Source organism: Hyperolius riggenbachi, chromosome 7 (assembly GCF_040937935.1).
Source record: "Hyperolius riggenbachi isolate aHypRig1 chromosome 7, aHypRig1.pri, whole genome shotgun sequence".
Lineage (NCBI taxonomy): Eukaryota > Metazoa > Chordata > Amphibia > Anura > Hyperoliidae > Hyperolius > Hyperolius riggenbachi.
Window position 1 is genome coordinate 178,054,909 of NC_090652.1, and position 24,585 is coordinate 178,079,493.

At 44.5% G+C, this 24,585-nt stretch overlaps 1 protein-coding gene across 6 annotated transcripts in view; it reads left to right on the forward strand.

Moving 5' to 3' along the window:
- Window positions 1-24,585, forward strand: part of WDR75 (WD repeat domain 75) — a 669,401-nt gene that overhangs the window by 257,465 nt on the left and 387,351 nt on the right. For all 6 annotated transcript variants that reach the window (XR_011022770.1, XM_068244930.1, XM_068244926.1 and 3 more), the window contains one exon: window positions 1,587-1,765. Coding sequence is in view for 5 of the 6 variants with exons in the window: in XM_068244930.1 (XP_068101031.1) it covers window positions 1,587-1,765 (179 nt within the window). In the remaining variant the exon portion in view is untranslated. The remainder of the gene's footprint in view (window positions 1-1,586; window positions 1,766-24,585) is intronic.

Consider the following 24,585-nt stretch of genomic DNA (forward strand, 5'->3'; position numbering starts at 1 on the left):
TTTATTGCACTCCTTATAATTTCTTAATGCAGCCTTGGTGTCCGTCTGTTTTAGGACTTTACAGGCATTCCTTTTCCACTTCATATTATCTCTGTCACTGTTATTACCAATTCTGTAATTTGTACTAATTCTGTAGTTTGTATATTGGTGTATAATCATTTTCTGCATTGTTTTGTACCACGTTTGTTTTTTTTACTTTGTACAGCTCCACGGAATATGTTGGCACTTTATAAATTACTAATAATAATGGATAAGCAAATAAAATTTGTGGGTTTAACTTATAGTTAGCACTGTTTATTGTAAAGCTATAATCGATGTAAATGGAGAAATAGTGGGTTTTTTTCAATTTTTCCCTTATTTTCCCTTAAAAATGCATAGAAAATAAGGTAATTACTAAACAAAAATACCAACCACTAAAACCTTAATTAGTCCTGAAAAAAACTATACATAGATCATTTAGGTGTCATTAAAAAGTAATGGAGTTATTGGCGAATGAATGGGAGCAGTACTGCTATGTGAACATTGCTCTCAAGCTGAAGTGGTTAAAGCTGAGGAGCATAGAAAGATATTGATGCGGGAGGAGAGACTGTGCAGGCAATGTGACCAGGGGGTCCTGGAGGATGAGGCCCACTTCCTGCTACACTGCAGCAAATATACACCATTGAGGACCGCCCACTTCCAAAGACTCTCCGCTTACCTCCACAGATGAGGAGAGGAAACTCGATATCCTATTGGGGAAGAGGAAAAAACTGTGCAAATAGCAGCCCGATATATCACTGCCTGCCACCAACTGAGAGGAACATGATACCACATGGACTGTATAACCCCATACTCCCCTCCCCTATGGACTGTATGCCTATACCCCCCTCCCCTTTGGACTATATATCTCATCTCCCCATACCATCGATTACATCCTCCACACTCCTATGGACTGTATACCTATATCCTTCCCTTATCCCCCCCCCCCCCCCCCATGTTAATGTTTTGTTTTGCTTTGGCAATGCTACATGTATTTGGTCCTGCCAATAAAGCTTTTTTGGATTTGGTTTAATGAGGTCGGGCCCTGGACACTGGAGGGACGTGAGCTTGTGGGTGTTCGGGATGGGATCGGTCCCGACTCTACTTCGTCCCTCCCCAGTCCTCACCCCAATCTGGTGCTTTGGGCCCCCGTGTTGATAAAGTGAGGAATATTTCTATCTTTTCTATTCCTCTTTTTCCTTTCCCTTTTCTTTCCGTCTTTCTCTTGTTTCTACATTATGGAAAATTGTCCAACAGATGGTAGGGTTGATTTGTTAGGCATATGATATCTGGTTGTATAATGGTTGATTAATTTGCATCATAGTGGTGACACCAAGAGATTAAGTTTGGTCCAAACCATTTTGAATGTGCTAATTTGACCTTGCTCATAGAATTAATCTATTATTGTATTTATATATTTGGTTATTGCGTATTGTTATTTTTGATCCTTTTCTATACAGTACATACAATTTTCTATTGTTATATACACGTTTTTTTTTTTGAAAAAATAAAGCATCTTAAATAAAAGCCTACTTCATGAATTCTATCATTTTTGTTTTTCTATACAGCTTGACATTGTACACCAAGAGTTTGTTCATCAGTCCGGGCTTCAGTATGTGGATGTTGTCAACATTGCTTTCAGCAGTGATGGAAACTGGTTAGCAACTGTTGAAGAATTACAGGGAAAGGGAGAAGACTTTCTTGACGTAAACTTAAAACTCTGGGAATTCAGTCATCAATTGCAGAGGTAAATTAGACATGCTGAACAGGGGTGAGTAAGTGAGAAAATAAAGTCTGATCTCCCTGCAAAGTGGGCCTTTATCGCTTACAGATGTTTTCTGCAAGAAAGGCCCAGTGGTTCCGGGCAAAGTGTGTGTGTGAAGGGGGAGGGGGGGGGGGGCGGTCAGGCGTAAGGTGGAAACATATCAGCGAGAAGAGTGGAATGAGCGTCTGCAGGAGGAAGAGCCATTTGCTTCCTGGATGCCCTTTAGCAGAAATGTTACCACAGACAGATATAAGGTGGCGAAATGTGTGTGTGTTGGAAGGCGGTGTTTTTAACTTCATCTAGCAATATCTATGTTAGCAGTTATGCTAAATACGCAAGATGCAATTTTCTGTCCGATTGTCTGGAATTGAACAATTATTTCTGACATAAAAAAGATAGAAGACCGAGAGCCCAATATAGTGTAGTATGTATTAGTAGGGGGTGGAGATTATTATGACATGCAAGTATTATACTCACAAACCAGGGTTGCCTCCAAAGCAACCACTGTTCAGGCAGGTGGGGAGTACAAGCCTGTCCCCACTCAGGAATAAAACGTCGCTCTCTGTGGATAGAAGGAAATAGTAGGGTAGATCACCCTTCCACCAAGGGTGGACTTCTAGATGCGCAAAGGTGTACAGAGGCGCCGGAAGGATAAAAATAGCTAAAACGTTTAAAATTGTTCTGGTTGCGGTGGTGGACCCGCCAACCATAAACAGACAAAAAGGCTGTCAATTTTCAGAACATATACAATTTATTCAATTACTCCCAGTAAAGAGTCGCAACGCGTTTCACGGGAAAAAACCCGCTTCTTCAGGCAATAAAGGATAGGAGCAATACACTGGAAAAAATGACAGAGATACATAGCAGCCATCAGAATACTGTGCGTGACACACTTGTATAGGTTCAGTAAGTTATATAAACACATAATTATTACAACGTAGACAGTATCAACATACATATGCTTTCACTGAAAAGTCCTATATTGTACTGTGATCTTGTGTCAAAAATTGCTCCACTAGAGTGGGACAGTTAATTGTGGAGTGATATGTGTTTCTCAGATATGTCTAAATGCTTGTATATGTGGCTGTTCATCTCGAGGGGAGATTGTATGTGTGGGCTGTGCTACATTAGTGGAAAAAATGTGCTACTTAACGGTGGTGCTGTATGAGCGTAGGTGGAACACCTCCTAGTGGAGTGTACAAGGTGTCTGAGTGATAATGACTTACTCGTGGGCTCTCCTTTTATAAAACAGATACTCTGACGCTTAAAGCTGCAATGTATTTTTACGTTTATTTTATGTCTTACTTTTATTCACAATGTCACCCAAATGTAGACAACTTCTTATTATGGCCAAAACGATCAGAATATGGTTTTACGGAATCTATGAGCTGTTGTATATTATGTCTATGTACCCATGTGCAGACTTCCGTTAGGGTTGTGGGTTTTTTTTTTTTTTGTGTGCACAGATATATACGCTTTTAATGCGTGAAAGCAGTGAAAGCATATGTATGTTGATACTGTCTACGTTGTAATAATTATGTGTTTATATAACTTACTGAACCTATACAAGTGTGTCACGCACAGTATTCTGATGGCTGCTATGTATCTCTGTCATTTTTTCCAGTGTATTGCTCCTATCCTTTATTGCCTGAAGAAGCGGGTTTTTTCCCGTGAAACGCGTTGCGACTCTTTACTGGGAGTAATTGAATAAATTGTATATGTTCTGAAAATTGACAGCCTTTTTGTCTGTTTATGGTTGGCCGGTCCACCACCGCAACCAGAACAATTTTAAACGTTTTAGCTATTTTTATCCTTCCGGCGCCTCTGTACACCTTTGCGCATATTTCTGACATGTTCGATCTGCTCCTGTTCGATAATTAGGTCAATTTTCAAAGTTTTCATGGGAAAATCGATTCCATTATCGATCAGGAACAGTTTGACATGTACACACCATGCAAGTTCCCATCAGATTACCAGTCAATCGTTGGGAAAGTGTACACAGCACTAGAAATACAGGGATGAAATAAGTTTCAGGGACAGATAGCTGGTAGTTAACTGTATTTTACCAATTGAGAACTGTGATTTATAAAATGTATTGCATAGTTACATAGTTATTTGGGTTAAAAAAGACATACAGTGGCTTGCAAAAGTATTCAGCCCCCTTGAAGTTTTCCACATTTTTTCACATTACTGCCACAAACATGGATCAATTTTATTGGAATTCCATGTGAAAGACCAATACAAAGTGGTGTACAGGTGAGAAGTGGAACGAAAAGCATACATGATTCCAAACCTTTTTTTACAAATCAATAACTGCAAAGTGGGGTGTGCATAATTATTCAGCCCCCTGAGTCAATACTTTGTAGAACCACCTTTTGATGCAATTACAGCTGCCAGTATTTTTTTAGGGTATGTCTCTACCAGCTTTGCACATCTAGAGACTGAAATGCTTGCCCATTCTTCTTTGCAAAACAGCTCCAGCTCAGTCAGATTAGATGGACAACATTTGTGAACTGCAGATTTCAGATCTTGCCACAGATTCTCGATTGGATTTAGATCTGGACTTTGGCTGGGCCATTCTAATACATGGATATGTTTTGTTTTAAACCATTCCATTGTTGCCCTGGCTTTATGTTTAGGGTCGTTGTCCCGCTGGAAGGTGAACCTCCACCCCAGTCTCAAGTCTTTTGCAGACTCCAAGAGGTTTTCTTCCAAGATTGACCTGTATTTGGCTCCATCCATCTTCCCATCAACTCTGACGAGCTTCCCTGTCCCTGCTGAAGAGAAGCACCCCCAGAGCATGATGCTGCCACCACCATATTGACAGTGGGGATGGTGTGTTCAGAGTGATGTGCAGTGTTAGTTTTCCGCCACACATAGCGTTTTGCATTTTGGCCAAAAAGTTCCATTTTGGTCTCATCTGACCAGAGCACCTTCTTCCACATGGTTGCTGTGTCCCCCACATGGCTTGTGGCAAACTGCAAACGGGACTTCTTATGCTTTCTGTTAACAATGCCTTTCTTCTTGCCACATTTCCATAAAGGCTAACTTTGTGCAGTGCACGACTAACAGTTGTCCTATAGACGGATTCCCCCACCTGAGCTGTAGATCTCTGCAGCTCATCCAGATTCACCATGGGCCTCTTGATTGCATTTCTGATCAGCGCTCTCCTTGTTTGGCCTGTGAGTTTAGATGCACGGCCTTGTCTTGGTAGGTTTACAGTTGTGCCATACTCCTTCCATTTCTGAATGATCGCTTGAACAGTGCTCCGTGGGATGTTAAGGCTTTGGAAATCTTTTTGTAGCCTAAGCCTGCTTTAAATTTCTCAATAACCTTATCCCTGACCTCTCTGGTGTGTTCTTTGGACTTCATGGTGTTGTTGCTCCCAATATTATCTTAGACAACCACTGAGGCTGTCACAGAGCAGCTGTATTTGTACTGACATTAGATTACACACAGGTGCACTCTATTTAGTCATTAGCACTCATCAGGCAATGTCTATGGGCAACTGACTTCACTCAGACCAAAAGGGGCTGAATAATTACGCACACCCCACTTTGCATTTATTTATTTGTAAAAAAAATGTTTTAAAGAGGAACTCCAGTGAAAATAATTTAATATAAAAAGGTGCTTAATTTTTACAATAATTATGTATACATGATTTAGTCAGAGTTTGCTCATTGTAAAATCTTTCCTCTCCCAGATTCACATTCTGACATGTATTACATGGTGACATTGTTACTGTGGGCAGATTATGTAGCTGTTCTGGCTTTAACAGACAGCTATAAACAGCCATTTCCTGTGTGTGTCATTGTTACATTGTGGCAGTTTGCCCAGAGTACCGTACGGTACCAGAGCCTCTTGTGGGAGGGGTTTCAGCACAAAATCAGTCATACAGCGCCCCCTGATGGTCTGTTTGTGAAAATCATTATATTTTTCATGTAAAAGTGGGTATCAGCTACTGATTGGGATAAAGTTCAATTCTTGGTCGGAGTTTCTCTTTAAATCCTATATGATTTTCATTCCACTTCTCACGTGTACAGCACTTTGTATTGGTCTTATTCGTCCAACCCTCCAGGACAGTGACATTAAGACTTGGGCTCCGCCCCCCGGAAACAGGAAACACCCAGCGTGAGCTCTATAAATCTGTTCCCAGGTATCCATACCTCAGCTGTGTGTTTCCTTCCCTGGGAACATGAGCTCTGTAAGGGGAGCTAGCTGGTCAGCAGCCTGGTAGTGCTGAGGCTGTTAATCGTTCCCTGAGGGAGTCTGCTTAACCAGGGCTGTGGAGTCGGTCCAAAAATCCACCGACTCCGACTCCTCAGTTTAGGATTCCACCGACTCCGACTCCACGACTCCGACTCCTCTAATTTGCATATTACAATTTTGTTGATTAAAAGTATGTAACATGAAATTCGTCTCTTAACTGCCAACGCTTAGGAATTTTACAAGACAACTGAAGTGAGAAGGATATGTAGACTACTATATTTATTCCCTTTAGACTAAAACTAGTCCTTGGTAAGAGTACTTGTAAAAGGTACAAACCGGAACAAAGAACATCTATCAGGCTCTAGGCAATGTAAGTGTGGGTACATGTAAGAATGATGTGCAGGTACTCTGCAGGGGAATGAGGAGATTGTAAACAGACAACACCTCTGTGTTCAATGTGCACAGCATTCTCAGTGGATTCCCTGCAGCTCTGTGGGGAGTGCATATGTAGAGTATAGTACTACTGTGTAACAAAGTAAACCTGAGACAGATGAAATTAAAGTTTTATACATACCTGGGGCTTCCTCCAGCCGCCTTCAGGATAATCAGTCCCTCGTTGTCCTCCTCCACCACCTGGATCTTCTGCTATGAGTCCAGGTACTTGAGCCAGTGAGGCGTAGTGCGCATGCACACACTCCGCCGCCAGGAGCATACTACACCTGTGCAGCACTATTGCGCAGGTACAGAATGTTCCTGGCTGTGGGAGCGGCATGCGGCCGGACAGCGCTGACTGGCTGAATTACCAGGACTCATAGCAGAAGATCCGGGTGGTGGAAGACAGTGAGGGACTGATTAGCCTGAAGGGGGCTGGAGGAAGCCCCAGGTATGTATAAAACTTTACTTTTCATCCGTCTCAGTTTCCCTTTAATTTGTAGTCACCAAACCAAATTTTAATAACATATCAAATTATTTGATTTCATCAGCAAAGGGAGTGCATACATTTGCATAAATCAGCATCAATGCAGAATTATTTCCATCTCGTTGACCATCTCTATTAGTGACATAGATGTTATTTAGTATATATAAGAGATTCCTGTGTACACATCATATATACAGTCACAATCAGATATGTATATCTGACTTTAAAAATACGGGGACTGCTTTATTGAAGCAGCACAAGTAACTAATTTTGATTGGTTTATTTCATTTTTGTAGACTAAGCACAGCTATTACTGTATATATACTGTATATATACATTATTTTTAATGACTTTTATCTGAGAAATAGAACATTTTATCATATTTTCTATTTTAATTACAGTTACAAATTCATTAGGAGTCGGAGTCGGTGCATTTTTTTCCCGACTCCGACTCCAGGTACCCAAAATTGCCCGACTCCACGACTCCGACTCCACGACTCCGACTCCGACTCCACAGCCCTGTGCTTAACTACCCTGGAGGGTTGGAACATTGTTGCAGCAGAAAGCTCCTTACCTGCTCAAACAGGTTTTTCCCCTCTAGCAGCCACCAGAGCTGCTGTGCGTGCTAGAGGGAGGACAGCGTGGTGCACCCCTGACGGAGGTCCGGCGCAGCGGTGGGGGAATCTCTGCTCTACACGGAGGAAGGATGGCTTTGCCCCCAGTCTAGCGGTACTTTCACCTGACGAGTGACATCACTTCCACATTTGCGCGTCTGCAAAACAGCACTGTGTGCGTTCCTCGTGGCACTTAGCGTTTGGCCTTTGCCGAGGATGGACGCACGAAAACTTCAAGATCAGGAGACTTCGGACTTATCTGATAGCTCTAACAGGTCCAGGAGTTGCCTTGTCTGTAAGGTTGTTTTGCCAACTAGCTGGACAAAAGCATCTTGCCAAGGATGTATTACAAAGTTAATTAATGAAGAGAATACTGCCTCCTGCAAAGAGTTTATGACTACCATGAGGCATAAAATGAGACATTTACAGCATTCAGGGAAAATCTGCCTACAGGGTCAGCTCCTGTGGTACCTCCTGTGGCAGTTATTCCCAAGGAGAATCCTAAGCCGAGAAAAGCTCTTGTAAAGACTACAAGACGTGTAATTTCTTCAGATGAAGAAGAGGAGGAAATACAGGATGTTCTTCCTGGAGGACAGGTTAACAGGGATTTATCACAGGATGATATGTCAGATCAAAGTGATGCGGATGAGAAACTTATGCATTCAAGATTCAGATTTCCGGTGGAAGAGACTGATGAATTAGTGCGAGCTATTCATACTTCCTTAAATATTAATCAGACCACTCCCGCTCCTGTGTCCATACATGATAAGTTATATTCTGGTATGGATCCCGCACCACATTTAAATTTTCCTTTTCATCCCTCAACAAAAAACCTAATTAATACCCAATGGAAATACCCAGAGAAGAAACTGTTTATTTCCAGAGGGTTTAGAAAGAGATTCCCCTTTTCAGAAGAACAAAAAATTGCTTTCCTAAAACAGAAAGAATTTGTGATAATTCAGGTTGGAGTGAGCTCGAGATGTCTCCCAGAGCACCACTGCTGAATATATGCAAATTAACCATTGTACCCTTAGAAGCTAAACACACCTCCAGAACCGCTGGAATGCAATGATGTGTCAGCTTGTTAAATTGTACAGAGCCATAATAATCCAACATGCATACAGACTGTTTCGGATTGTTTGATCCTCATCAGTGCATGGCATGGATTAATTTGGCTCTATGGAGTAGGGCTTGTAAACCGAGAGGTACAGACTAACCAGCAAGCTCATGGTGACCCAGAACTCATTGGAGTGTGTAAGGGACTACAATGGTCCTAAAAGCCCCCTTACTAAGATGTTAAGAAAAACAAAAAATTGCTTTCCTAAAACAGAAAGAATTTGCGATAATTCAGGTTGGAGTGAGCTCGAGATGTCTCCCAGAGCACCACTGCTGAATATATGCAAATTAACCATTGTACCCTTAGAAGCTAAACACACCTCCAGAACCGCTGGAATGCAATGATGTGTCAGCTTGTTAAATTGTACAGAGCCATAATAATCCAACATGCATACAGACTGTTTTGGATTGTTTGATCCTCATCAGTGCATGGCATGGATTAATTTGGCTCTATGGAGTAGGGCTTGTAAACCGAGAGGTACAGACTAACCAGCAAGCTCATGGTGACCCAGAACTCATTGGAGTGTGTAAGGGAAGATGCAAAACTATAAAAAGGTTGTCCCAAGTTAGATGCAGCGTTCAGTCTAATGAATAGAGAAAATGAACTTGCTTTTGAGGATTTGGGTTTCCTTAACCACCCTGGCGTTCAGTTTCCCCAGGATTTCCGTGCAAAAAGTGTCTCAATTAATTTCCAATAATTTGCAACCATTTTTTTTTTGCAACTAATTTTTTTTTTTATATTGAATTCAATACAGGTTATTGGTATGAATTCAATAAAAAAAAGTGTTTTCTGCAAGATGTTAATGACGCTGTGTGACCCTGGTGTCATCAACACCGATCAACGGGGGACATGTGATCGCCGAGGGAGAAGCAAAATCCGCCAAGGGACATGGAAGAAGACAGTGGGGAAGCTATCAGAGGTACGCAACAAGGGATCAGCATGCCAATGGTGAGTATAAGACCCAGATGTATAGGTAGAAGATGTGCAGCCAGCTATAGTTAGCCAGATGTATAGTTAGCCAGGTGTGTAGCCAGGTATATAGTGAGCCAGATGTTTAGCCAGGTATATAGTGAGCCAGATGTTTAGCCAGGTATATAGTGAGCCAGGTGTTTAGCCAGATTTATAGGTAGCCAGATGTCCCCCTCCCGATCCCCCCCCCCCCTCCTAGCACGCTGTGGGTAGCTATCTGCGCTACCCACAGAGTGCAGAACAAGCACACCCTAGGGGATCCCTGGGCAGCCAGCGGGGCAGAGAATGTGCTGGGGTTCCCCCTTGCATGTGGAGGCTGTGCGGGTGGGGGGAACCCCTTTCTATGGTGGCTGTGCGGGCGGAGGATCCCCCTCTTTGCGGGTGGGGGATGCCCCTTCTATTGTGGCTGTTGTGGGCAGGGGATCCCCCTCTGTGCGGGTGGGGGATCCCCTTTCTATGGTGGCTGTGCGGGTGGGGGATCCCCCTTCTATTGTGGCTGTTGCGAGCGGGGATCCCCCTCTGTACGGGTGGGGGGATCCCCCTTCTATTGTGGCTGTGCGGGTGGCCTATCCCCCTCCTCCCCCCTCCCGATCTCCCTTCCCCCCCTCTAAGCCCGTTGAGTAAATAGATGTACTCACCCAAGGGTTTTCTCCAGCGACGACAGCAGCACTTCCTCCTCCATCTCCAAAGTCTCGTTCTCTGTACAGTTACATTACGAGGCTTGGTGACGTCACCAAGTCTCGTAATGTAACTGTACAGCAAACGAGACTTCGGAGATGGAGGAGAGAGTGCGCTGCAGCCATCGCTGGAGAAAGCCCTCGGGTGAGTACATCTATTTACTCAACGGGCTTAGAGGGGGGGAGGGAGATCGGGAGGGGGGAGGAGGGGGATAGGCCACCCGCACAGCCACAATAGAAGGGGGATCCCCCCACCCGCACAGAGAGGGATCCCCTGCCTGCAACAGCCACAATAGAAGGGAGATCCCCCCACCCGCACAGAGGGGGATCCCCTGCCCGCACAACCACCATAGAAAGGTCTTCCCCGCCAGCACAGCCTCCACATACAAGGGGGAACCCCTGCACATTATCTGCCCCGCTGGCTGCCCCGGGATTCCCAAGGGTGGCTGGATGCTTGTTCTGCACGCTGTGGGTAGCACAGATCACTACCCACAGCGTGCAGTCAGGCATCCAGCTATCCTGGGGAATCCCTCTGATGAGAAAATAATGCAGCCGGCGGGGCAGAGAAACAGGAAATCTCTCTGTCAGCATGGACGAGCTCAGCTCGTCATTAACGTTTTTTGCAAGTTTTTGCTGGACGAACTCAGCTCGTCCATACTGCCAGGGAGGCTACAGACCCAGCAGACAAGAAAATTGATTTGTCACTTAAAATAGCTTATGCAGCAGCAGTAACTAACTTTAAGCCTGCTGCAGCCACCACCTGTGTCTCTAGGACCACTTTATTATGGATAGAGAGGGTGAAGAATTAGTCAAAACTGATGCTCCTAAAAAGGACATTTTAGAAGCTCTGAGTGTCGTTAAGAAATCTAATAATTATGTTACTGATGCTTCAACAGAGTCACTAAGAGTTACAGCAAAGACAACAGCACTAGTTAATAATGCCCGCGGAAATCTATGGCTCAAGACATGGGACGGTAGCCAATCGTCCAAGTCTAAGGCATGTAATCTACCCTTTACAGGGGATCTGTTATTTGGCCCTCAGCTCCAATAAGTCTTGGAGAAGACGGCAAGCAGGAAATCATCCTTTCAGAAGAAAAAGAAATTCAAGCCGAATAGGCCCTTTTTTCGCCGCAATAACCAGGCGAGAGATAAAGGGGTCCAAAAAAGACTTGGCCAATTAATAAGGTAGGGCCTAAGAGGACTCCGCTGCATAAGCCAGTGGAGCCCCAAAGCAAGCACCAGTGACGCCAGGCTAAAGGTAGGGGGCAGGTTATCTCCCTTTTATCCAGAGTGGAGAAAGATAATCTCGAATCAATTCATTTTAGACCTAATAAAAGACGGGTACAAGATAAGATTCATAAAAAAGCCCCCGGTGAGATTTGTGAAGATTTTAATGCCGAAAGACAGAGAAGCCAGGATGGTATTACAGGAATTACTGAGAGACATGATGGACAGAAATGTCATAAAAGACGTACCACCTCAGGAAAGAAACAGAGGGTTCTATTCTCTAATTTTTTTAATCAAAAAGCCAACAGGAAAATTCAGAATGATTCTGAACTTAAAACCACTGAACCCCTTTATTGTCTATGAAAAGTTCAGAATGGAAACTGTGTATACGATGAGGAACTTACTGAATGCAGACGTGTTTATGGTGAACATAGATCTGACAGACGCTTATTGGCACATCCCAATCAGAGGGGAGTCTCAAAAGTACCTAAGATTCAGTGTACAAGGAGACGGTGGAGTGCTGCATTATCAATTCTCGTGCCTTCCTTTCGGAATATTTTCAGCACCAAGAGTGTTTACGAAAGTAATGGCAGAGGTGGTAGGAAATCTTCATCTCCAGAACATTATAATAATCCCTTATCTGGACGATCTATTCGTTCTAGCAGACAATGCGGTACTTCTTCAAAGAGATCTGAAGAGGGTATTAGGTCAGTTAGAAACCCTGGGTTGGTTAGTAAATTGCCAAAAGTCACATCTGGATCCATCCCAGGTGATCAAATTCCTGGGGTTTATAATAAACTCACCCCTTCAAAGACTGTTCTTGCCAGAGGACTGTAATAAATAGCGGAGATGCCGCCGCGCGGTCTGGCAGCGGGGCGGCCGTCTCCGCGTTCAGACCGGCGGTTTCCGTACAGCAGCATGCGTCTGGTTTGCCTGAGCCTTCTAGTGCACACAGATAGAGAGCTACTAGAAGGCAGGCCCTTTATGCCAGTAGGAGAGGGATCAGCTGATCAGGACGATCAGCTGATTCCAGCGCAACTACTGATTGGCTGAGTGGCGCCGAGGAGCGCTGCAGTATATATAGATCTTGCTGGTCAGTCTCTGGTTGTCTGCCGTTGCGAATACTTACGTGTGAGCGCTCAGACCTCAGTCAGATCCCACAGTGTGTTAGAACCAGGTGGACCTGGGAATTCACACTTAGCCAGATTACGCTCTTGTTATACTTTAGAACAGTTCCGGGGTGTTGAGACCAAGGACCTCACACCCAAGCTTAGGATAACTGTGTCATTGCTGTGTTATACTTTAGACCAGTTCCGGGGTGTTGAGACCAAGGACCTCACACCCAAGTTTAGGATTACTGGGTCATTGCTGAGTTATTCTTTAGACTAGTTCCTGGGTGTCGAGACCAAGGACCTCACACCTCAGACTAGGATTGTGCTTTATATCGGTTATGACCATTTGCTCTGTCGACCTCTCTCTTGCTTTCTGATTCGGTACCTCTGCATATCTGCCTACCTGTTGCCAAACCTTGCCTGTACCCGGTTACCGAATCAGCCTTCTGTCTCTGTATCTCATCTGCTCGTGTGTTGCTGACCTGGCCTGCCCGACCCTCCTGGCTGTCACTCATCCCTTGAGTGTTCAGTCTTTCTGTACTATCTGTGACACTATTCCACCAAGTGTCAGTTAGCTACTAGGACTCCTGCTCCTCAGAGAGTCCGGCCTGCTAATGCAGCCAGTGGCCTCTACTACTCTGGAGTCCCCTGGCTGCAGTACAGTCTGATATCAGATCACCAAGTAATCACTGGTTGCCAGGTTCTCTCTATCCCCTAGTCCCTGCACAGCCGAGGGCCACCTGCTCCTCAGGTGGTCACTGGCCGAGTTATCTGTGTCTCCCGCCTCACGGGAGATAGCCTACAGTTACACCAAACACTTACACTTCATTAGGTGTCCAGAGGTTAGCCATACTTGTATTATTGGTGATTCTGCAGATCATCAATAATCAGATTCTCTCTGTGTGCTGACACCAATCGTTACAAGGACAAGGTGACAAAAGTGCAGTCGACAATAGCAGCCTTCTAGAGGCAGACGCCATCTCAGTACGGCAGTGCATGAGTATAGTGGGTCTTCTAACCTCAACAGCACCAGCAGTAGATTGGGCAATGGCTCACGTAAGAGTCCTCCAGAACTGGCTACTGGAAAACTGGAACAGAAATCAGGGCGATTTAGAAAGAGTGTTATCAATACCAACCTGGGTAAAGGAATCACTGTCTTGGTGGATGGATATAAAAAATCTTCAGTTAGGAAGACTATGGAGGTCTCCCCCAACAAAGATTATAGCAACAGACGCAAGTTTGATGGGTTGGGGAGCCCATGCAGGGGTCATGGACAGACCCAGTAAGGAAAGAGTCATCCAACTTCAGAGAAATGAAGGCAGTCCAGATGGCCCTATTACAAGCATCAGAGTGTCTAAAGGGGCATCATCTTCAGGTTCGTTCAGACAACATAACAGTAGTAGCCTATCTGAACAAACAAGGAGGGACAAGGTCCAGAAAACTCCTAGAAGTGTCACTGAAGATCTTAGATTGGGCAGAGCTTGAATCTATCGCTAACAGCAGTCCATCTGAAAGGGACATTAAATCGAATGGCCGACCTTCTAAGCAGACAAAGACTAAGCTGTCAAATTCCGAGCTGATGCTCAACCCGGAAGTATTCAGAATGATAACGGCCAGATGGGGGTGGCCCGAAATAGACCTTTTTGCCTATCAGACGAACTCTCAGTGCAGAAGGTTTTTCTCTCTGGATCCGAAGGGAGCATGTGCAATAGATGCGTTGGCCCAAGATTGGATGTTCAGCAAAGCATATGCTTTTCCACCAATCCCCTTGATTCCTCTTGTATTACAGAAGTTGAAACTGTCCAGAATGACTCTGATATTAATAGCACCAGATTGGCCAAAACGATCATGGTACCCGTTGTTACTAAAAATGCTGAAAAAAGATCCTTTACTCCTCCCTCAGGAGGAATTACTTTTAGATCAAGAGGAACACAGATGGGTACATGTTCCAAATCTGCATCTAAAAGCGTGGTTTCTGAAAGGGATGTTCTGAAGTCCAAGGGCCTGTCAGACAGAGTGATCAAGACGGTTCTGAATAGCAAAAAGAAAGTAACCAGATCAATCTATTCTAAATACTGGAAGACTTTTTTTAGACTGGGAAAAAGAGAAATAAAGTTAGACAATAAATTACCGATAATTCTTGAGTTCTTACAAGATGGAATTGAGAGGGGTTTGGCCTTAAGTACAATTAAGGTACAAGTAGCAGCAATTTCGGTTTTCGTTGATAAGAAATTACCCTTAGATCCCCTGGTGATCAGATTTATGAAATCAGTAGAAAGATCAAGGCCAATAGTTAAGTCATGTCCTAGGTGGGACCTATCTTTAGTTCTCAATGTACTTATGGAAGAGCCATTCGAACCTCTAGAAGAAATTTCGTTAAGGAATCTTAAATTAAAACCATATTCTTAGTAGCTATTACCTCTGCAAAAAGAGTAAGCGAATTACAGGCACAAAGCAGTGATGAACAATTCTGTTCTATATTTGAAGACCGAGTGATATTGAAGACGGTAACTGATTTTTTACCAAAAGTATCATCAGTGTCTAATAGGGGGCAAGAGATAATATTGCCTACCTTCTGCAATAAAGCAGTTCATCCAAAAATAAAACATTGGCACAAGCTGGATGTAAGGAGGTGCTTCCTAATATACTTAAAAAGAGTGAAGCAACTCAGGAAAACAGACAGGTTATTTGTCAATTTCACTGGAAATAAAGTGGGAGAAAAAATGACAAAAGCTTCGATAGCAAGATGGCTCAAGGTTTGTATTGAGGAAGCTTACAAATTGAGGCAGTTGGAGTCACCTAAAGAGATCACAGCACACTCTACTAGAGCTATGGCGACCTCCTGGGCCTATAGAGCTGGGGCATCTGCATCGGAGATCTGCCGGGCAGCAACATGGAGGAGTGTCAACACGTTCGTCAGACATTACCGTCTAGATCTGATGACAGCAGAACAGTCCTTCGGGAGGAAAGTTCTACAGGCTGTGGTCCCGCCCTAAGGTGGGTGATTCCTTGTTTATCATCTCAATGTCACTGTCCTGGAGGGTTGGATGAAAAAAACAGGATTACGTCCTGGTAATTCTATTTTTGACAACCCTCCAGGGCAGTCCTTAGTTCCCACCCGTTAAGCATCATGGATTTTGATGTGGGTAAGAAAGTAATAGGGTATCCAGTATGACTAGGTTCAGGTCTTGGGCACAACTGAGGTGTGGATACCTGGGAACAGATTTATAGAGCTCACGCTGGGTGTTTCCTTTTTCCAGGGGGCGGAGCCCAAGTCTCAATGTCACTGTCCTGGAGGGTTGTTAAAAATAGAATTACCAGGACGTAATCCTGGTTTTCATGTGAAATTCCAATAAAATTGATTCATGTTTGTGGCAGTAATGTGACAAAATGTGGAAAACTTCAAGGGGGCCGAATACTTTTGCAAGCCACTGTATGTCCATCCAGATAAGTACAACACCAGCCCGCCGCCTCACATATCGCTTTTGATCCAAAGTAAGGTGAAAAACCCTTACAAGGCATGGTCCAATTAGCCCCAAAATTAAAAAAAAAATTCCATCCTGACTCCAGATCAGATAAAATCCCTGGATTAACACCACCGGGCATTACCTAGTAATTATAGCCATGGTTGTCTTTCAACACAAGGAAAGCATCTAAGCCCCCTTTAAAGAGAACCTGAACTGAAGATAAAAAGTCAAAATAAATATACACTGGTCATACTTACCTCCCATGTAGGTAATCAATCTGCTCGTCAAAATCGCGGCACTTTGCGCACACAAAAGTCCGCGGACGGCACTTCACATGCTAACTGTTTAGCACACCCGTGCTAAACTGTTAGCATGGCTTTGTGAATCAAGCCCAAAATCTTGTCAAAACTGGAAGGGATCACTATAAGAAGATAATGGTGAGCCTCTGAGAGGAACTGATGGCGAGGCAAGTATGTAATATTCATTTGCAGCTACATCATGTGTTCATTTTATATCATTTTACTCAGTTCAGGTTCCCTTTAAACGCAGATATAGAATTTGCCATATCCTCCCCCTGTGGCAATGCTTTTCACATTTTAATCACTCTTACTGTAAAGATCCCTTTTCTAAATAAATGGCTAAAAAGCTTTTCCTTCTTGCACAGATCATGTTCCCTAGTCCTTTGTAAAAGCCTAGAGACAAAAAGCTCATCCGCCAAGCTTTTATATTGCAGTTATATACATGTTAATTAGATATCCTCTAAGGCACCTTTTCTCCAGACTAAATAAACCCAGTTTATCTAGCCTTTATTGGTAATAGAGACCTTCCATCCCTAGTATCAATCTTGTTGCTAGTCTCTGCACCTGATCTAAAACGGCAATATCTTTCCTGTAATGTGGTGCCAATAACTGAATTCCATATTCCAGATGTGGACTTACTAGAGAGTTAAACGGGCAATATTATGCTAGCATCTTGAGTTTTTCTTTCTCTTTTAATGCATCCCAAAATTTTATTTGCTTTAGCTGCAACGGCTTGGCATTGAATATGATTTAACTTGCTGTCGATGGGTACTCCTAAGTCCTTCTCCAGATGTCCCCATCTGTATCCCGTTTATTTTGTATGGTGCTACACCGTTGGTACGACCAAAATGCATGACTTTACTTTTTCAACATTGAATTTCATCTGCCATTTATGTGCCCATATAGTCATCCTATCCAGATCCTGTTGCAACATGTCACAGTTTTGTATCATGTGCAAAAATAGCAACATTGCTTTCTGCTGCATCTACTAGGTCATTAATACATACATTAAGGTGAACCTTCAGACTAAAGATCTACTCAGCAGCACTGAAAAGGCTGGTTTCTTTAACCGTTTTACAGAATCAGAACTTTGTTTTTCTTACCCAAGCCTCATTTTTAGCTGCACAGAAGAAAACCACCCAGGCATTTTTCCCCTGATGCTGTGCAAAGCATGATGGGATTCCTGATGTTGTTTTTCTAGTTCTGCTGTTTTGGTGCATTTTTTTTTTATTTGAGATTTAATACCTAGCGCGCACAGCTTTGAGAAGTGATCAGGACACAGGACAGTTGGAGCTGTGCCTCATGCTCCCTGCCACCTCCTTTCAACCAAAAAGATGGCTGCCCCCATGAAAAAAGATGGCTGCCCCCATGAAAAAGATGGCTGCCCCAATGAAATCACAAACATTTGAAGAGATTTGTAAGAGATTATAATACCTATCTATTTTTATTAACATAACGGAACTTGAAGACAGTATGTTTGTTTATGGTGAAGTTCCCCTTTAAAGAGCACTGGACCCAGTACTGACCCCTGTGGGGCCCCACTGCTAACAGTCTCCCATTTTGAATAAGATCCATTGACCACAACTCTTGTCTCTGCTGTAAACCGAGAGGTACAGACTAACCAGCAAGCTCATGGTGACCCAGAACTCATTGGAGTGTGTAAGGGACTACAATGGTCCTAAAAGCCCCCTTACTAAGATGTTAAGAAAAACAAAAAATTGCTTTCCTAAAACAGAAAGAATTTGCGATAATTCAGGTTGGAGTGAGCTCGAGATGTCTCCCAGAGCACCACTGCTGAATATATGCAAATTAACCATTGTACCCTTAGAAGCTAAACACACCTCCAGAACCGCTGGAATGCAATGATGTGTCAGCTTGTTAAATTGTACAGAGCCATAATAATCCAACATGCATACAGACTGTTTTGGATTGTTTGATCCTCATCAGTGCATGGCATGGATTAATTTGGCTCTATGGAGTAGGGCTTGTAAACCGAGAGGTACAGACTAACCAAGCAAGCTCATGGTGACCCAGAACTCATTGGAGTGTGTAAGGGAAGATGCAAAACTATAAAAAGGTTGTCCCAAGTTAGATGCAGCGTTCAGTCTAATGAATAGAGAAAATGAACTTGCTTTTGAGGATTTGGGTTTCCTTAACCACCCTGGCGTTCAGTTTCCCCAGGATTTCCGTGCAAAAAGTGTCTCAATTAATTTCCAATAATTTGCAACCATTTTTTTTTTGCAACTAATTTTTTTTTTTATATTGAATTCAATACAGGTTATTGGTATGAATTCAATAAAAAAAAGTGTTTTCTGCAAGATGTTAATGACGCTGTGTGACCCTGGTGTCATCAACACCGATCAACGGGGGACATGTGATCGCCGAGGGAGAAGCAAAATCCGCCAAGGGACATGGAAGAAGACAGTGGGGAAGCTATCAGAGGTACGCAACAAGGGATCAGCATGCCAATGGTGAGTATAAGACCCAGATGTATAGGTAGAAGATGTGCAGCCAGCTATAGTTAGCCAGATGTATAGTTAGCCAGGTGTGTAGCCAGGTATATAGTGAGCCAGATGTTTAGCCAGGTATATAGTGAGCCAGATGTTTAGCCAGGTATATAGTGAGCCAGGTGTTTAGCCAGATTTATAGGTAGCCAGATGTCCCCCTCCCGATCCCCCCCCCCCCTCCTAGCACGCTGTGGGTAGCTATCTGCGCTACCCACAGAGTGCAGAACAAGCACACCCTAGGGGATCCCTGGGCAGCCAGCGGGGCAGAGAATGTGCTGGGGTTCCCCCTTGCATGTGGAGGCTGTGCTGGCGGGGGATCCCCCCCTGTGCGGGTGGGGGGAACCCCTTTCTATGGTGGCTGTGCGGGCGGAGGATCCCCCTCTTTGCGGGTGGGGGATGCCCCTTCTATTGTGGCTGTTGTGGGCAGGGGATCCCCCTCTGTGCGGGTGGGGGATCCCCTTTCTATGGTGGCTGTGCGGGTGGGGGATCCCCCTTCTATTGTGGCTGTTGCGAGCGGGGATCCCCCTCTGTACGGGTGGGGGGATCCCCCTTCTATTGTGGCTGTGCGGGTGGCCTATCCCCCTCCTCCCCCCTCCCGATCTCCCTTCCCCCCCTCTAAGCCCGTTGAGTAAATAGATGTACTCACCCAAGGGTTTTCTCCAGCGACGACAGCAGCACTTCCTCCTCCATCTCCAAAGTCTCGTTCTCTGTACAGTTACATTACGAGGCTTGGTGACGTCACCAAGTCTCGTAATGTAACTGTACAGCAAACGAGACTTCGGAGATGGAGGAGAGAGTGCGCTGCAGCCATCGCTGGAGAAAGCCCTCGGGTGAGTACATCTATTTACTCAACGGGCTTAGAGGGGGGGAGGGAGATCGGGAGGGGGGAGGAGGGGGATAGGCCACCCGCACAGCCACAATAGAAGGGGGATCCCCCCACCCGCACAGAGAGGGATCCCCTGCCTGCAACAGCCACAATAGAAGGGAGATCCCCCCACCCGCACAGAGGGGGATCCCCTGCCCGCACAACCACCATAGAAAGGTCTTCCCCGCCAGCACAGCCTCCACATACAAGGGGGAACCCCTGCACATTATCTGCCCCGCTGGCTGCCCCGGGATTCCCAAGGGTGGCTGGATGCTTGTTCTGCACGCTGTGGGTAGCACAGATCACTGCCCACAGCGTGCAGTCAGGCATCCAGCTATCCTGGGGAATCCCTCTGATGAGAAAATAATGCAGCCGGCGGGGCAGAGAAACAGGAAATCTCTCTGTCAGCATGGACGAGCTCTGCTCGTCATTAACGTTTTTTGCAAGTTTTTGCTGGACGAACTCAGCTCGTCCATACTGCCAGGGAGGCTACAGACCCAGCAGACAAGAAAATTGATTTGTCACTTAAAATAGCTTATGCAGCAGCAGTAACTAACTTTAAGCCTGCTGCAGCCACCACCTGTGTCTCTAGGACCACTTTATTATGGATAGAGAGGGTGAAGAATTAGTCAAAACTGATGCTCCTAAAAAGGACATTTTAGAAGCTCTGAGTGTCGTTAAGAAATCTAATAATTATGTTACTGATGCTTCAACAGAGTCACTAAGAGTTACAGCAAAGACAACAGCACTAGTTAATAATGCCCGCGGAAATCTATGGCTCAAGACATGGGACGGTAGCCAATCGTCCAAGTCTAAGGCATGTAATCTACCCTTTACAGGGGATCTGTTATTTGGCCCTCAGCTCCAATAAGTCTTGGAGAAGACGGCAAGCAGGAAATCATCCTTTCAGAAGAAAAAGAAATTCAAGCCGAATAGGCCCTTTTTTCGCCGCAATAACCAGGCGAGAGATAAAGGGGTCCAAAAAAGACTTGGCCAATTAATAAGGTAGGGCCTAAGAGGACTCCGCTGCATAAGCCAGTGGAGCCCCAAAGCAAGCACCAGTGACGCCAGGCTGAAGGTAGGGGGCAGGTTATCTCACTTTTATCCAGAGTGGAGAAAGATAACCTCGAATCAATTCATTTTAGACCTAATAAAAGACGGGTACAAGATAAGATTCATAAAAAAGCCCCCGGTGAGATTTGTGAAGATTTTAATGCCGAAAGACAGAGAAGCCAGGATGGTATTACAGGAATTACTGAGAGACATGATGGACAGAAATGTCATAAAAGACGTACCACCTCAGGAAAGAAACAGAGGGTTCTATTCTCTAATTTTTTTAATCAAAAAGCCAACAGGAAAATTCAGAATGATTCTGAACTTAAAACCACTGAACCCCTTTATTGTCTATGAAAAGTTCAGAATGGAAACTGTGTATACGATGAGGAACTTACTGAATGCAGACGTGTTTATGGTGAACATAGATCTGACAGACGCTTATTGGCACATCCCAATCAGAGGGGAGTCTCAAAAGTACCTAAGATTCAGTGTACAAGGAGACGGTGGAGTGCTGCATTATCAATTCTCGTGCCTTCCTTTCGGAATATTTTCAGCACCAAGAGTGTTTACGAAAGTAATGGCAGAGGTGGTAGGAAATCTTCATCTCCAGAACATTATAATAATCCCTTATCTGGACGATCTATTCGTTCTAGCAGACAATGCGGTACTTCTTCAAAGAGATCTGAAGAGGGTATTAGGTCAGTTAGAAACCCTGGGTTGGTTAGTAAATTGCCAAAAGTCACATCTGGATCCATCCCAGGTGATCAAATTCCTGGGGTTTATAATAAACTCACCCCTTCAAAGACTGTTCTTGCCAGAGGACTGTAATAAATAGCGGAGATGCCGCCGCGCGGTCTGGCAGCGGGGCGGCCGTCTCCGCGTTCAGACCGGCGGTTTCCGTACAGCAGCATGCGTCTGGTTTGCCTGAGCCTTCTAGTGCACACAGATAGAGAGCTACTAGAAGGCAGGCCCTTTATGCCAGTAGGAGAGGGATCAGCTGATCAGGACGATCAGCTGATTCCAGCGCAACTACTGATTGGCTGAGTGGCGCCGAGGAGCGCTGCAGTATATATAGATCTTGCTGGTCAGTCTCTGGTTGTCTGCCGTTGCGAATACTTACGTGTGAGCGCTCAGACCTCAGTCAGATCCCACAGTGTGTTAGAACCAGGTGGACCTGGGAATTCACACTTAGCCAGATTACGCTCTTGTTATACTTTAGAACAGTTCCGGGGTGTTGAGACCAAGGACCTCACACCCAAGCTTAGGATAACTGTGTCATTGCTGTGTTATACTTTAGACCAGTTCCGGGGTGTTGAGACCAAGGACCTCACACCCAAGTTTAGGATTACTGGGTCATTGCTGAGTTATTCTTTAGACTAGTTCCTGGGTGTCGAGACCAAGGACCTCACACCTCAGACTAGGATTGTGCTTTATATCGGTTATGACCATTTGCTCTGTCGACCTCTCTCTTGCTTTCTGATTCGGTACCTCTGCATATCTGCCTACCTGTTGCCAAACCTTGCCTGTACCCGGTTACCGAATCAGCCTTCTGTCTCTGTATCTCATCTGCTCGTGTGTTGCTGACCTGGCCTGCCCGACCCTCCTGGCTGTCACTCATCCCTTGAGTGTTCAGTCTTTCTGTACTATCTGTGACACTATTCCACCAAGTGTCAGTTAGCTACTAGGACTCCTGCTCCTCAGAGAGTCCGGCCTGCTAATGCAGCCAGTGGCCTCTACTACTCTGGAGTCCCCTGGCTGCAGTACAGTCTGATATCAGATCACCAAGTAATCACTGGTTGCCAGGTTCTCTCTATCCCCTAGTCCCTGCACAGCCGAGGGCCACCTGCTCCTCAGGTGGTCACTGGCCGAGTTATCTGTGTCTCCCGCCTCACGGGAGATAGCCTACAGTTACACCAAACACTTACACTTCATTAGGTGTCCAGAGGTTAGCCATACTTGTATTATTGGTGATTCTGCAGATCATCAATAATCAGATTCTCTCTGTGTGCTGACACCAATCGTTACAAGGACAAGGTGACAAAAGTGCAGTCGACAATAGCAGCCTTCTAGAGGCAGACGCCATCTCAGTACGGCAGTGCATGAGTATAGTGGGTCTTCTAACCTCAACAGCACCAGCAGTAGATTGGGCAATGGCTCACGTAAGAGTCCTCCAGAACTGGCTACTGGAAAACTGGAACAGAAATCAGGGCGATTTAGAAAGAGTGTTATCAATACCAACCTGGGTAAAGGAATCACTGTCTTGGTGGATGGATATAAAAAATCTTCAGTTAGGAAGACTATGGAGGTCTCCCCCAACAAAGATTATAGCAACAGACGCAAGTTTGATGGGTTGGGGAGCCCATGCAGGGGTCATGGACAGACCCAGTAAGGAAAGAGTCATCCAACTTCAGAGAAATGAAGGCAGTCCAGATGGCCCTATTACAAGCATCAGAGTGTCTAAAGGGGCATCATCTTCAGGTTCGTTCAGACAACATAACAGTAGTAGCCTATCTGAACAAACAAGGAGGGACAAGGTCCAGAAAACTCCTAGAAGTGTCACTGAAGATCTTAGATTGGGCAGAGCTTGAATCTATCGCTAACAGCAGTCCATCTGAAAGGGACATTAAATCGAATGGCCGACCTTCTAAGCAGACAAAGACTAAGCTGTCAAATTCCGAGCTGATGCTCAACCCGGAAGTATTCAGAATGATAACGGCCAGATGGGGGTGGCCCGAAATAGACCTTTTTGCCTATCAGACGAACTCTCAGTGCAGAAGGTTTTTCTCTCTGGATCCGAAGGGAGCATGTGCAATAGATGCGTTGGCCCAAGATTGGATGTTCAGCAAAGCATATGCTTTTCCACCAATCCCCTTGATTCCTCTTGTATTACAGAAGTTGAAACTGTCCAGAATGACTCTGATATTAATAGCACCAGATTGGCCAAAACGATCATGGTACCCGTTGTTACTAAAAATGCTGAAAAAAGATCCTTTACTCCTCCCTCAGGAGGAATTACTTTTAGATCAAGAGGAACACAGATGGGTACATGTTCCAAATCTGCATCTAAAAGCGTGGTTTCTGAAAGGGATGTTCTGAAGTCCAAGGGCCTGTCAGACAGAGTGATCAAGACGGTTCTGAATAGCAAAAAGAAAGTAACCAGATCAATCTATTCTAAATACTGGAAGACTTTTTTTAGACTGGGAAAAAGAGAAATAAAGTTAGACAATAAATTACCGATAATTCTTGAGTTCTTACAAGATGGAATTGAGAGGGGTTTGGCCTTAAGTACAATTAAGGTACAAGTAGCAGCAATTTCGGTTTTCGTTGATAAGAAATTACCCTTAGATCCCCTGGTGATCAGATTTATGAAATCAGTAGAAAGATCAAGGCCAATAGTTAAGTCATGTCCTAGGTGGGACCTATCTTTAGTTCTCAATGTACTTATGGAAGAGCCATTCGAACCTCTAGAAGAAATTTCGTTAAGGAATCTTAAATTAAAACCATATTCTTAGTAGCTATTACCTCTGCAAAAAGAGTAAGCGAATTACAGGCACAAAGCAGTGATGAACAATTCTGTTCTATATTTGAAGACCGAGTGATATTGAAGACGGTAACTGATTTTTTACCAAAAGTATCATCAGTGTCTAATAGGGGGCAAGAGATAATATTGCCTACCTTCTGCAATAAAGCAGTTCATCCAAAAATAAAACATTGGCACAAGCTGGATGTAAGGAGGTGCTTCCTAATATACTTAAAAAGAGTGA